Genomic DNA, 16290 nt, shown 5'->3' on the forward strand with positions numbered 1-16290 from the left:
GTTATGGGGATATTATACTGTGTGGGGACAGCTATGGGGGGATTTTACTGTGTGGGGACAGCTTCGGGGGCATTATACTGTGGGGAGGGCAGCTATAGGAGCATTATACTGTGTCGTGGCAGCTATAGGGGCATTATACTGTGTGGGGGCAGCTATGGGGGCATTATCTTGTGGGGGCAGCTATAGGGCATTAAACTGTGTAGGGCAGCTATAGGGGCATTGTCCTGTGGAGGCAGCTATGTGGGCATTATACTGTGTGGGGGCAATAAGGGGTTATTATACTGTGTGGGGGCAACTATGCGGGCATTGTACTGTGTAGGGGAAGTTTTATGGGCATTATACTGTGTATGGAGGCCCTATAGAGGCATTATACTGTATGGGGGCAGCTATAGGGGCATTATACTGTGTGGGGTTAGCTATAGGGGCATTATACTGTGTGGGGCACTAAGGGATCATTATACTGTGTAGGGTAGCTATGGGGGTGTTATACTGCGCGGGGAGGCACTATAGGGGTATTATACTGTGTGGGGATACTATATGGGGGCATTATACTGTGTGGGGAGGCAGTATAAGGGCATTATACTGTGTGGGGGCAGCTATAGGGGCATTATACAGTTTGGGGGCCACTAAGGTGTGATTATACTGTGTGGGAGGACCACTGGGTTGGGGCCCACTCAGATGTGTTTCACCCCCCTGTTCTAAACGCTTAGATATGCCTCTGTTGTCCACTAATGGCTTGGTTGGGCCACCTGACCCACTATCAGCAGTCATAGTAGGGCCTCAGGGATGCACAGCAGCAGGATACCTTGAGCCCTCCCTATACCCCGCACGCACAATTGTCACTGTTTTCGATGTTGCTGGGACTTATTTTTCTAATAGAGCTGAGTACCAGCATCTAACTATGAATGATGTTGACATACATCAGATGAAATGGGGCTAAGTACGGTAGTGGGGCGTCCCAAACAAATGTCTTTGCCAAAACTGGGTACCGGCCTCACAAAGTTTGGGAACCACTGGTCTAATCAGTGTAATAAACTCGGCGGCACTCACCAATCACTTACTATGCCTTTGTTTTTGAAACCTAATAACATGCAACATCCACAAGCAGATTTAACGTTCCACTGACTATGTCCGTTGTGTGTGCACGCAAGCTTTCTCAAGGCCTTTTAAAAAAATCTTATTTTCATTACTATGATTAAAATCATGTTCTGTTAAAATACATCCATATCCATGAGCAAAATACAGTAAAACGCACCTTTACTTTACCACTAGTTGTTGTGAACTCTGTTTTATATTTTGTTAATATGACATATTTGGCATCTACTATTCTTATATTTTTGTTGATTATTTTAATTAATATACAGTTGTATGAAAAAAAAAAGCATTACTTAAAAAGCTTAAAAAAAGAACTATGTGGTCTATTAAGAAATTAACAGTGTGGAATTGCCTCTGCTTTGTTCAGTAATAATACACTGAATTGTTCTGACAAGAGTTCATGAGAACTCTTCAGTAACAGGGAAATAATGTAGTACAAAATTCATCTAAAACATTAAAAGAATAAGTAAATCTGGCAAGTTGCTAGGGCACACCTGTGCTCAAGTATAATTAGCAAAAAAACGACATATGTTCAAGGAGATGAAATTGAAATTTAATTTCACTATTGGATTGGTAATGTGCTATTCCAGAAGATTTTACTTATTTTATCCTGAATGTAATCACTTTAATTTGTATAATTTATGGGAAGATTTAGGAAAACTTTGTGTTTCTATCATAGCATTTTATAGCAAACAAAAATGAGCAAACATTCATATGAAAAACATAAACTATCTTGCAAGTTATACAGTGGTTTACTCAAATTTACTCTGCCTCATTTTTTAACTCTTTATTTCTAAAACTGGATTAATAAAAGTCTTAGTCAATGGTCAGATTGGTGGTCAGTTATGTGACTTAATTCCACACAAACTGTTATAAACTATGTAAACTGTGCTTTCCTTGGTGCCTCTAAGTGGGTCCATCTAGTTTTCGTGTCCACCAGATTTCCCATTTCCTCAGATCTCTCACTTCCACAATCTCATAACAATGTGAGCATGTTTACCAGTATGATTCTTTTGGTAAGGGTATATTCTATCCAAACTATCTTGTACTTTAATGAAGCAGTTAGAGTCCAGTGTGAATGTGAACATGTGCCTAGCTGCAAAACCATATCTAAAGGCAGCCATCACCAAAACCTCAGTTCAAGTTCTAGACAAAGCCTATTATCTCCACACATATGTTCATAACATATCACCCTTAGTTCCAAATAATTACTTATGGGGATGTACTGCACAGAGGGACATGCATAATTTTTGCTGGGCCTGTCCAATAGTAGGTGTTTTTTGGATAAAAAAAAATTGATCTGTGATCTTAGCCAATCTTCACAAACAGCTCCCTATCATGAGTACAGTTGTGCTGTTATACACATCTCATGACTATACCACTTTAGGCCCCATGCACACGACCGTAATTGTCATCCGTAATTACGGATGAAATTGCAGACCCATTCATTTCTATTGGCCACGGACAATATATCTACGGATGCATGTCTGGAACATAGAAATGATCCGCAAATTATTGAACATGTCCTATTTTTGTCTGCAATTGCAGGACGTACTTGCCCATAGAAGTCTATGGCCGCTTCCGCAATTGCGGATGGCTATGGATGTGTATTGATAGCCGTCGGATCCGTATATACGGACAGTAAAAATTATTAGGTCGTGTGCAGGAGGCCTTACACTTTACCCCACCCAACATACATATTTTCATACAATATTATAACATACCCCATTACAAAAATATTAATATTTTAAAAAAAATTAATAGACTGTATCATTTATATATTTTAATGAAAACCAAAAATTAACACAGACCAAAACGACAAAATTTGAGATATCTAAGTTAGATATACCTATAGAGGAGATGACATTTACGTTCTAAATTTAGAATTTAGATATATGCAATGCAACATGATAAGTATGATGGCAACCAAGCTTGTATCAGTACAGGAACTGATTTATGCAATAAAATCAAACCTAGAGAATTTTACCCCTACATCATTAGTTAATAAGATATTTGAAAGAATCATAAGCTTCAGTCAGATGATGGTACCTGAAAAATTTCTGCAGGTTTCTAAAGACACACTTTTGATAAGCTTCTGATTGCTGTCCTACACGGAATGGCTACTTTGTTTTTTCACTAATAGAGCTTCCAAATTAAAAAATTAAACATGTGACCCCAGAGTCCAACATAAAATCAAGTGAGCAAGATTTCCATTATAATTTGAATCCACATTAGAATGGGAAAACTGTGCGATCTGATCAACTTCGAACAAGGCATGGTCATCGGTGCTAAACTATGTAAAAAACTGACAACCATGTGGGGTTTTCTTGTGCAAAGTGTCGAGAGTATGCAAAAGTGTCATTACTATGAAACACACTTACTGACAATTAAAGGGGTTGTCCACGAACAGACAACTGATGACCTATTCACAGGATATGTCATCAGTATATAATCGGTGCGGTGTCCGGGTGTTAGACCCGCCGCGATTGTGTGCTGATGACCTATCCTGTGTATAGGTCATCAGTCGTCCGGTCGTGGAAAACCCTTTTAACTACTACGGTATCTATCTGCAGCAGCATTTCCTGTTTGGGGTGCTTATAGTGGCTATGTCATCAGTGACTCACACCTATTCCCCTCATGAATGACTGTGCTAGAAGAAGGGCTGCCTGCAAGGCGTTATGGGGAAGCCTGCCAGGCCACCGCCGAGGTCACGTGATCCTTCTTCTCTGTCTTACATTCTACTGCTCTGTAAAAATGTGCCCGCCATTTTGAGGGATTTGTGCAGGACGAATCCCAAAAGTTTCAGATTCACTAAAATCCAAAACTTTTGGGAAAATCGTGACGAATTTGATGTATGTAGAATTGATTTGCTCACCTGTACAAACAGCTTTTTGCATGTTGTATGTAAGTTACTTCTTTTGCAAAGTTGCATATTTAGTTTTTCTATCTAGCCTAGCTTCATTGTTGCATTTCTTTACTGCCTTTCTTCACTATAAATATTAATTGTAATAGAAAAGGATAATAAAAGTCTTTAATAATTGGTGTTAAGGAAAGATCTCGTGTGATGGTGCAAACAGAAAAAAAGATATGTAGGTCATGACTAATTTTCCTTAGTCAGGAAATAGAGAATTTTTAGAGGTAGTGTAGTTTGTTGCTTTGATTTTTTTTTCATCATTCCTAATTAAATATTCATGCAAATGTCTACAGTACTTTATGTCTTTTTCTTAAGGAAAATAGATAAGATTTAAGTAGCATCTGTTCTGAATTCTACATACAACTGCTGAAACATATCTGTAGTTCAGTTTTCTTAACAAAAAATACAATTGGCTCGTTTAATGCTTTAAAGTAGACAATTTGGAAGGTCTATATTCCAGTCTATCTATATTATATTTTCTAATTTATATTTATTACTAGCAGAATTACCCGGCTTCGTTCGGGTCTATTTAGTTTATTGTTTGTGTGTGGTTTAAAACTTTGTTTGCTACTGGTATGGATTGTGCCAGTGCAACATGTCACATGCGGACAATGTACGGCTTAGTGAGGGGATTGTTTCTATCACGGGCATCTACTTCTGTAGTGCTGTCACCCATGAATAAAACGTGAAAATATAAAGGCGATGCTTACGGATTGTCTTCGTTAAATGGTGTCAATAGAGATTCGATCGTGTGGTAGGCTTGCCCCTGGATCTTGAACGTTGGTACGTCCAGCACATGTTTTCCACATCCAAATGACGTCATCTGGAAGGCATTGTTGTAGACCCGGATATGTTTCAGAGACTCGGCAGAGTGCACGGAGGAACCATCAAGCAAAGTTGTGAGCTCTTCTGGTGGAACAAGGAAATCGGGTATTCTGAGTTTTCCGCCAGAGCAGCACATTCCTGGTCATTCACCTTCATATTTAAGTGCCCTTCAGTGTTCGCATTGTTTCTCCATTTGGCCAATCAGAAGCAACGGAGTTTGTCCATATAGGAATTTTGAATTGTAATAGGAAGCAGAATTACGCATATCAGCCCAGGTAGTAGCTTGTCGACTAGCATATCGCACCTGGTCGGCATGGAGATGGGCTTAGGTCTGCTGGGGAGTCTCTGCTGCTCTTCTGTCTCACTGAGACTGCAGTCGTTCCTCAGTCTGCTGGGGAGTTTCAATAGCTTGTTGTTGGCTTTGACGCATCTTGTCAGCCTGGAGACAGGCTTGGGTCTGCTAAGAGGTTTCAGCCTATCGGGCAGCAGCCATGCACTTTGCCACTGTAGACTTTCATTCAAGTGCATAGGTACAGTGTAGTATAGGTATAGGTCCTTTCACGGCGAGTAACATGTCGAGAAAAGAAAAATGGCTGGGTTCTTATGGAGGCTAAAAATAAAGCACCTGTGATCTTCTATTGGCTAATACGGGTCATCTGATGTGATATGGAGGCAGGTCCTTGATGTGGAAGCCAGTGGTGCCATATTTGCTTTTGTGAATATGTAGAGAACGGTAGGTCCTAGAGAGCTGAAACCCGATCTGAAATCTTCGGAGGCATCTGATTTACTTTGGTAATTTGGTGAAGATTAGTCCAGTTGTTTAGCCATGCATAAAGAACATACATCAGACAAAAAGTACCCGGCGCTACCTGGGTATAATGTGTCGGTCTGTCTGTGTGTTCATTGGATTTCCAAGTGTGCCCAGGAGGCCAATCCATGCCCTCATAATGTTTTTGGTTTACGGGGAAATCGCTAGTAGCCCTATATACCCTGGCAACTACACACTGTTTATTTAAATTTTAACTTCCTAAATACCTAACAGCCAAACTGGTCCTGGCCATCAGTAATCTGATTGGTTCCTATGGGTAACCGCTCCCCTGTACCTTCCGTTCAAGGATTATCTTGTAAAGTGCAGTAACGACTACTACAGATAAAAACATCTCTACTATAAAAGTGAATGTCTGTATTCGCTTTTATAGTATTGGGTCGTGATGATATGATAATGGCTGATAACAGAGAACAACGGCAAGATTAGGACATTTACGAAAACCTTCCCGGACGCCCAATGTACCTATGTGCTAAATTTGGAGTCAAATAGTTCAGGTGTTTGGATGCCTATGGAGGTGACAAACAGACATTCACTATAATGGCTGATAACAGAGAACAACAGCAAGGTTGGGACATTTACGAAAACATTCCCGGACACCCGATGTACTTGTTTGCCAAAATTGGGGTCAAATAGTTCAGGTGTTCGGATGCCTATATAGGACGACAAACAGACATGGACTTTTATAATGTAGAATAGCAGCGTTCCTCAGCTTCACACAGGTCTATTTGTTTGTTGTTCGTGTGTGTGGTTAATTTATGAGAATGCTGAAATCCACGGGCTTGGTTCTGTTGAAAGATTTCAGCAGCTCATGCAGCAGCCATGCGCTTTGCCACAGGAGTCTTTCGTCTAAGTGCAGGGTTCGTTTTTGGAGACATGACTGGTATAAAAGGGTTTCAATTCATGAGAATCCTTAAATCCAGTATAGGTACAGTTCATTTACAGCGAGTAACAAGTCGAGTAAAAAAAATAAAAAATGGCTTGGTTGTCATGGAAACCTGGTCTAAAACTGTGTGTTTGTGAGTGAGGCTAAGAATGAAGGACCTGCGAGCTTCTATTGTCTAATTCTGGTCATGTGACATTGAGGAAGGTCCTTGATGTGGAAGCCACTGGTGTCATATTTGCTTTTGTGAATATGTTGAGAACGGTAGGTCCTAGAGAGCTGAAACCCGGTCTAAACCTTTGGAAGCGCATGATTTACTTATGCCAATTTTATGCCAAATTTGGTGCAGATTGGTCCAGTTGTATGGCTGTGCATAAAGAACATGTAATCGATAACAGACATCAGACAACAGAAATTGATTTATATATATATAGAGAGAGAGATAAAGAATTTAACTATATAAATTTTAGATAATATTGATGTCATTGAGAGGGTCTCCCGCTCTGGTGGACTTGAGCTGTCCATACTGTATATTATATGGATGGTCTTTCATACCGCTGCATAGCTAGCTGACTCTTCCCTGACATACAAGTCTCAAGAGCCAGACAAACGATATTCAGCTGACATCCACAATGGCTCTTAGAATAAAGGGGTGGTCTGTGATGAGATAACCCCTTTAAGTATTTCTATTGTCTTTTTTGTCAGTAAAAATAACTAAATATTTGTAGTGGCAGTTCCAAAGCCCACTGTTTATAAAATTACAATATGACAAAAAGCAATAATTTACAGTATAAAGTGCTCCTAACCGTTTGCTGGCACACTATACATTATAGCTATGGGGGAGAGTATGGAGTGAGATCAAGGGCTGAGCCCACTCTATACTCAGTGGGTGTCGGCTGTAACATAGAGCCGACACTTCACAGCAATGGCCGGTATCGGAGATAACTCAGATCGCGGACGCTTAGCTACTTAGATGTCGCGGTCAACAGCGACCCCGGCATCTAAGCTGTTAGAAAGAGAGATGGCCCTCTGTCACTCCATCGACCACTTGCGAGATCGCAGGGTGCTGATGGTTTTCATGGAAGTTTGGGGCTGGCATTTTCTGCTCCTATTCAGCATAATAGGATCCAGTAAAAATTACAAAACACTGATGTACATAGGTATTGCAGTGTATTGTAAACAACCGCTTTTTTTTCTAGGGGGACAAAAATAAAAAGGAAAAATAAATAAAGTTATTAGTAATGTAATAGTAATAGTTTAAACCCCCCCCTTTTTCCATTTTCCCCCTAAAGATATGTGTATCGCCATATTCATAAAAGTCCAAACAATTACAATATAACATTGTTTTACCCGCAGAAGGAATTGCTGTCTTTTGGTTACATTAGCTCCCCAAAACGTAGCATAAAAGGTGATGAAAAAGTGGTATGTGCCCAAAAATGGTACTAATAAAATGGTACCACAAAAAACAAGCCCTCACACAGCACCACTGACCAAAAAATAAAAAAGTTATGGCTGTCAGAATATGGCGACACAAAACAAATAGTTTTTATCTTTGTAAAAGTATAAAAATATAAAATGTATATTGCTGTAATCGTATTGACAGAATAAAGTTAACGTGTCGTTTTTTTTCCGCTTGGTGAACGGCATAAACCTAAACGTAAAAAACTATGGAGGAATCAGTTTTTCCCCCATTCTACCCCACAATTATTTTTTTTTCAATTTCCCAGTACATAATATGGTACATTAAATGGTGCTATTAAAGACTGCAATTCGTCCCACAAAAAACATGCCCTCATATAGCTATTTAGACAGAAAAAACAACAGTTATGGCTTTCGGAGGGCGGGGAGGAAAAAACAAGAATGAAAAAACAGAAAATGGATGCAGCACCAAGGGGTTAAAGGAACACTAAACCTAGAAACGATTGCTAAAGGTAAAGAGTAAATAAACTTGCTCACACTGTGTCAGTCTGCAGGATATTCTGTATGTTCCCACAACAATCAATCTTGCAGAAATCCTGCAGAAAACACAGGGTTGTTATCTTTCATTTTTGGCTGATGGATGACTGGCGGGTGGGACTTAGTAAAGGGGTGGGGCTTAATTGAATCCCCAACGTGTTTCCCTGTTTCATCTAATCTGACTGCAATGATGTATATACCATAGGCCTTAATAGCAGGTCCTTATTGCTTTTTTTTTTTTCTTGGTTCAAAGGCCACTGTAGGGTGTTTTCTTAGAAAGTACAATGCATTGGTAAAATCGTAATTGTTAAATGTCCCCTAATTGTACTTTCAGTATAATAATCTTTACAATGTGGCTCCATTAAATGAAAATTACATTTACCACAGTTTTGCTGATTTTTTTTATTTTTATGGTTTGCATATTATTAAAAATTACACACAAACGTTACAAACAGTAAATAAGTATTTGAAGGTACATTACATTATAATCAGAAGAACAGTTGACACATGCAATGCATATATCTCGAGGGGTAACCCCAGTATATCATATTAAGAAAAGAAAACATAAATCATTACTCATAAATAATATTGGAGAGAAAGGATGTCTACTCTGGTAAAATTTCTGAGTTCACACATCGTGGATTTGACGCAGATTTCTTTGCGGATTTGATGCAGATCTCACACTTTTGCATTGTATAGGGTGAAATCTGCAATATAAATCTGTGAAAAATCTGCGATCTCCTAAGAGTGTGGTCCTGGTTTGTGATTCCCGATAGGACAAATCTTCACATCAACAGAGTTGATCTACCTCAGCTATCCAATGGTCCACACTGGGAACCGAGTCAGACAGCCAGTGCATAGGGGAGAGTAGTCTATCTCCCGATAACAGATATGTAAATATGGGTTTAGGTGATACGGCAGGAGGGGGAGGGTAAACTGATACTAAGGCCAGCTCTGGCAATGTGGGGATGTGACTAGTTTTGCTGATTTTTAAATTACAGTAATGTTTGCTAGGCTTGTATAATTCAAAGAGAAAAACTAGAGTATAGTAGCTAGGTTTTCTGAATTAACACATCATATGGCTTGTCATATTAATCTTAAATAGATCAGGTAACCAGAATCGGCAGTTAAGTGGAATATACAAAAAGCAGGCATAAGAGGATATGCTTTGTTCTAACGTGTTTTTGTGCGATAGAAGCAATCATTTCTATACTCTGCGGGTGTGAGAGCAACTGTGGCTAGAATCATTAAAGCTACACCAGTGAAATTATATACCTTGCTCGTTTAATCACAACCTCCCGCAGCTTGTTGGCTATATTGTTGAATGTTTTCTTGTACTATTCCATTGTTGGAAATTCTCCTCTATGAAGCAAGGCATAATCAATGATATCTTATTTAAGTGTGTTATTATGTGTTATTTTCTTTCTATCACCAACCTATCAAAATACAGATTGAAACAGTTTGAAATACTATGTGACTAATAGCGTATTAACCAAATCAAGAAAAAAAACTCTAAAGGGCATTTACAATGCATTATTCTCACTGTTATTTACTTTCTTATTCATTTTACTTGCTGGCCCACTCAGGAAGTGGAGGTTTGTATACTTTTGTTTTATATTTACCCTCTCGATTTACTGCATGCTGTAATCTTCATGTTACATATGTATTGTTTTCTTAGTTGTATCTTTAAGTATTAAGTTTATGTTGTCTATCCTCTAGGATGATTACTTCCGTACTTGGAGTCCTGGCAGACCATTTGATCAAGGTAAGTCCTACTATATGTAAACTCTTTTAAATGCTGCACTTTAAAGATCTAGATTCCTACGTAGGTGCTACGTTAATTACTATCGATAAGTTATGGTTTAAATATGTTGGTTTACCGTACGGTTTTAATCTCCCTTTAATCTCTGCTCCCATAAGTCCTTGCAGAGTAGGACAGCCTCAAGCACTTCTTTTTTTTTTTTTTTAGATCGACCTATTCAATTGTTAAACCTCAGTTTCCTGCCTGTTGCGTGCCATAACTAAAGTGAAGATTGATATTAACACTGGCAGATAAGTGAAACATAGGATATTGAGGAGTAAGAGATGTAACTCAGTATCGCTATGTATATTATTCCGTCTGAGGTCGGAATCCATTTGGGACTGTAATGGCTGCTATTAATGGTTTTCAACTAGCATCAGTTACTTGTGTAGATAATAAAGATAATTCTTAAATACTGTCATTCAATGATTTTTATATTTCCAGGATCTTTTTTTTTTTTAAGGTAATAATGTTCTTTAACATTTACAGGCCTATCCTACATGGGAATAAATAGGTTGCCCATTCTTAAAGAAAATTAAGCTTAAATTGTAGTTCCCGCTATGCGTTTGGCTGCATCTCCTCTTATCTGAGCCTCTGCTCTCCCTGGAATCGTCTCATAATGCACTTGCCTGACCCCAACTTAAAATGTAACTCAGTACGTGGGGTTTCTTGGCCGTTCAGAGTTACATTCTAAGTTGGGGTCCAGGTTAAACATACCAGGAATTGAAAGAAAATAACATGGCGCTCACGGCATTTAGCCCAGATTCCCAGAGACTTTTCAATGTTTTGTTGTTTTAGTTGTACTTGGTTGAATCCTTGCCTCTGGATATCATTTTACCTCATTTCTAGAATAAGCTGTTATCCTATTTGTAGCGTCCATGGCCGCGGACCGTCGGGATTACTCGCCCCCCCAATGGCCGCAGCCATGGTTCTGTGAGAGCTGGCCCGCATCTCTTCCCTTGGAGACGCCAGCGCTCACTTCCGCTCCGTTTTTCTGTGTTCCACATGAAAATAATCATTAATTAGACCATGATCCCCTGGGCTATTTGAAGGGCCCTGTCCCTTTACTCCTTGCCTGAGCATTGTGTTTACCCGTGTTAGTCTTGCAAATGGTCCCTAAGTGTTATCCTGTTCCCAGTGTTCCTGTACCTTCTACCTGTATCCTGTATCCCGTGCTACCTTGTTCCTGTGCCTTAGAAAGTTGGAGTCGTGTTCTTCCACCGGTCACGCCTGCTGTGTTACACCACGCCTGGTGTCTGCTGCCAAGGTCCCATCTGAGCCTAGCCATTGCTGCTGTCTGAACTACTAAAGGTACCCTTGTGCTTGGACTGTATAGACTTTGAATTAGTACACTGTTTGACCAGCTGCTATCCCGCTACGGCGGTACAGCCTAGTGGGTCCACATACCCACAGATCCTGACAGTACGCTCAGGCCATGGACCCCGCTGGTCAACCCAAGACCTTGACGACATCACAAGTCTTGCGGGCGGATATGCTAGTCTGCCAATTATGACAGGACCAACTCTTCCAGGCGGTGAACGCCATTACACATCGGCTGGATGCGCAAGCTGCAGTCATCACAGCACCCGTTCCTGTTGCTCTGGCTGTTCCTACTGCTACACCTCCTGTCAGTACCAGTGCTGACTCCCAATTCTCGCTGCCAGTACCTCCTCACTACGATGGACCTGCAGGGGATTTCTGAACAAGTACCAGATCCACTTCAGTCTACAGGCCAGAGCATTTTCTGATGGCGCAAGGATCGCATTTATAGTCTCACTCCTTACTGGCAAGGCCCTAGCATGGGCGAATCCTATCTGGGAACATCAGGGACTGGAGACCCGGGACTTCCAGTGTTTCCTACAGACTGTTTGCACGGTATTTGCGGAACCTGGACGAGTCTCCTCAGCAGCTGCATCTCTTCTGATCCTTCGCCAGGGGGAAACCTCCGTGGGCGAGTACACCATTCAGTTCCGCACCTTGGCAGCAGAGTTGTCCTGGAACAACTAGGCCTTGGTTGCTACATTCTGGCAGGGACTGTCTTCTAAAATTAAAGACTAGCTTGCCGCGCGTGAGCTGCCATCTACCCTGGATGACCTCATTCTTCTAGCCACCCGAATTGACATGAGGATCCGGGAGCGACCCCAGGAGGTTTGTCAGGAGAGCAGATTCCCTAAGCTGGCTCCTACCTTCCAGCAATCCCTGTTGCCCTCACCAGTTCCACCAGAGGAGCCTATGCAGGTGGACTGGCTCAAATTGTCTGCCCAGGAGAAACACCGCAGACGCACTTCGAGATTTTGTCTGTAATGCGGCCTCGGAGGCCATGTTGTGCGTTTGTGCCCTCAGAAGCCAAAAAACTCCAATGCCTAGGATTGGTTGGAGAGACAACCCTAGGTGGAACGGTGCTAAATAGAAAGTTCTCCTCTAAGCTGTCCATTCCCGTGACCATAGTGTCTGGTGAAAAGACGCACCTGGTCTCTGCCTATCTGGACTCAGGGTCCGCAGCAAACTTCATCCAAAAAGACCTAGTGGATCTTCTCCAGTTGCCCACAGTCCCTCTGGAGACATCTTTGGCTGTTGCCTCGGTGAATGGACTGCCTCTGCCCGACCCAATCGTATCTGAAACCAAACCGCTAAAGCTCCAAGTTGGAGCCCTTCATTCTGAACTAATTTTGTTTCTTGTTTTGCCTAAAGCCATCAATCCTGTCCTACTGTGTCTGCCTTGGCTCCGACTACATGCCCCAGTCCTGGACTGGAATTCCGGAAAGGTTATCCAATGGGGCTCCAAATGTCGCAGCCGCTGTCTGTTACAGATCTATCCTGTCCAGCCTCCTCTGCCTCAGTCGTTGGCAGGATTACCCCCTCATTTCTCATAGTTTGCAGATGTCTTCAGCAAGACAGAGGCTGAGATGCTTTGCTAACAACGGGCTTATGACTGCCTCATTGAACTGGTTCCAAATGCGTCCCCTCCCCGTGGACGGGTAAACCCTCTCTCGTTGCCAGAGACACCGTCTATGTTGGCCTATATCAAGGAGAATCTGGAGAGGGGTTTCATACAAAAATCCTCCTCCCCGGCCGGGGCCGGGTTCTTCTTTTTCAAGAAAAAATATGGATCTCTTTGGCCTTGCATTGACTACCGTGGTCTCAATCAAATCACGGTTAAGATCAAATATCCATTGCCACTAATTTCCGAACTATTTGACTGAATACGAGGAGCCAAGATTTTTTCTAAATTAGACTTGCGTAGGGCTTCCAATTTGATCCGAATCCATCAAGGTGACGAGTGGAGGACGGCGTTTAACACTTGAGATGGGCACTACGAACACCTGGTGATGCCCTTCGGTTTGTGTAACGCTCCCGCGGTCTTCCAGGAATTCGTCAATGATATCTTCCGGGATCTTCTCTATGTCTGTGTTGTAGTCTATCTCGATGATATTCTGATTTTCTCTCCAGATCCGACGACTCATCGGAGGCATGTTCATCAAGTTCTGCTGCGATTAAGGGAGAATTGTCTGTATGCCAAACTGGAGAAGTGCGTCTTTGAAAAAAACCTCTCTGCCCTTCCTGGGCTACATCATCTCAGATCAAGGTCTCAAGATGAATCCTGAGAAAGTAAAGTCCATCCTGGAATGCCCAAGTCGTCAGGGCCTGCGGCCCATACAGTGTTTTTTTTGATTCGCCAACTTCTACCGGCAGTTAATCCCAAACTTCTCATCATTGACGGCTACCATCTCTACCCTCACCAAGAAGGGCGTGAATGCCAAGGTGTGGACTCCAGAGGCAGAATCTGCTTTTAATAGCCTAAAGAATGCCCTTACCTCAGCCTCAATTCTCCATCATCCTGACATCTCTCGACAGTTCTCGTTGGAAGTGGACGCCTCCTCTGTTGGTGCATGTGCACTTCTGTTCTAGAGAGGCCTCAAAGGAAAGGCAGTGATATGTGGCTTTTACTCTAGACTTTTTTCCTCCGCAGAGCGCAATTACTCTATTGGGGATCGGGAGTTACTGGCCATTAAATTAGCTCTGGAGGAGTGGAGACATCTGCTAGAGGTCGCAGCCCACCCCATCCTGATATACACCAACCACAGTGCTACCTTGTTCCTGTGCCTTAGAAAGTTGGAGTCGTGTTGTGCCACCGGTCACGCATGCTGTGTTACACCACGCCTGATGTCTGCTGTCAAGGTCCAATCTGAGCCTAGCCGTTGCTACTGTCTGAACTACTACAGGTACCCTTGTGCTTTGACTATATAGACGTTGACTTGGTACACTGTTTGGCCAGCTGCTATCCCGCTACAGCGGTACGGCCCAGTGGGTCCACATATCCACAGATTGCGACACTATTCATGAATCTCGTGTTGTTGCTGCTATGGACAGTCTCATTTTCTTGGTGGTTGACTGTTTAGTTGGACCTACGCAATTCTCACATATTGACAATGGTCTTTAAGATTGTATCACACAAGGTTAAGGGATTAAAATTCCAATTCAAACGCTCTAAATTGTGGTCTGAAGCTCTGCTTTCACAAGCGGATATATTATGCATTTAAGAAACACATCTTAACAAAGATGATATTCATAGGCTTAAACACAAAAAGTGTCTGCACATTTTTTCATCTCCAGCCACAGGTAAAAAGTGTGGAGTTTCCATTTCTGTCAAGCATTCAGTTGCTTTCCATCTACAAAATGCACTTATTGATGAGCAGGGTCAGTATGTTATGCTATTGTGTCTTATTAATAATATTCAGTATAAAGTTCTATCTGTATATGCCCCTAATTCTAAACAACATAGTTTTTTTTGCATAGAATGATCTCTTTAGCAAACATAAGAAAGGTTCATTGATATTGTTGGGGGACTTTAATTTTACATTGTGGCCTACCATGGACTCTACATCCCTTGTTCGTTGCAAAGAACCGACTCCAGCGTCTACTACTTTGCACAAACATGGCCTATTTGATGTCTGGATATTGCATCACTATAGTGACCGTGACTACACTTTTTATTCTAATTCGCACAGGGTTTATACGAGCATTGACTTCTTCCTTGTAGATAAGGATCTCGTAAATCGAGTTTCGGAATCTTCCAATTCCACTTCCCAACTCTCTGTTATGGCGTATACAAACTGTTTTTACAAGATTTATTTTGAATTGTAAAAGAGTTAGCGTTGCAGTGAAATTATTGCATCTGCCTGTAGATAAAGGAAGTCTGAGCTACCCAAATATCACTGCTTACTACTATGCGACCATCCTGGATCAACTGAAACATTGGTGGATATGTGACCTGAATAAATGTTCGGTGACAATTGAGGCTCACATACTGAAATGCCTTAACCTACGAGTTATGTTGGGCTTTTCTAGGATGGGGGAGCGTATGTCAGGTAACTTACCACCCACAATTAAAGTGACTCTTCAGGTGTGGAAAGGAGTGTCTAATAATGCTTTATTCTCCCATTTAGGCGTAATATTGTCTCTTTAGACATGGTGCAGCGCTGTATCCCTAACTTGAATTTCACTGACTGGATTATTAAGGGTATTGTCTCATTGGATCTATTGTTTGAAAACAACCTTTTATTACCCTTCTCTACAGGGTGGGCCATTTATATGGATACACCTAAATAAAATGGGAATGGTTGGTGATATTAGCTTCCTGTTTGTGGCACATTAGTATATGGGAGGGGGGAAACTTTCCAAGCTGGGTGTGGACCATGGCGGCCATTTTGAAGTTGGCCATTTTGTATCCTTTAGTTTTTTCAATGGGAAGAGGGTCATGTGACACATCAAACTTATTGAGAATTTCACAAGAAAAACAATGGTGTGCTTGGTTTTAACGTTACTTTATTCTTTCATGAGTTATTTACAAGTTTCTGACCACTTATAAAATGTGTTCAAAGTGCTGCCCATTGTGTTGGATTGTCAATGCAACCCTCTTCTCCCACTCTTCACACACTGATAGCAATACCGCAGAAGAAATGCTAGCACAGGCTTCCAGTATCCGTAGT

At 41.5% G+C, this 16290-nt stretch overlaps 1 protein-coding gene across 2 annotated transcripts in view; it reads left to right on the forward strand.

Moving 5' to 3' along the window:
• SPOCK3 (SPARC (osteonectin), cwcv and kazal like domains proteoglycan 3) overlaps window positions 1-16290 on the forward strand; it is a 362511-nt gene that overhangs the window by 125704 nt on the left and 220517 nt on the right. For both annotated transcript variants that reach the window (XM_075860267.1, XM_075860268.1), the window contains exon 3: window positions 10219-10264. In XM_075860267.1, the coding sequence (XP_075716382.1) occupies window positions 10219-10264 (46 nt within the window). The remainder of the gene's footprint in view (window positions 1-10218; window positions 10265-16290) is intronic.

The sequence above is a fragment of the Rhinoderma darwinii genome, chromosome 1, assembly GCF_050947455.1.
Source record: "Rhinoderma darwinii isolate aRhiDar2 chromosome 1, aRhiDar2.hap1, whole genome shotgun sequence".
Lineage (NCBI taxonomy): Eukaryota > Metazoa > Chordata > Amphibia > Anura > Rhinodermatidae > Rhinoderma > Rhinoderma darwinii.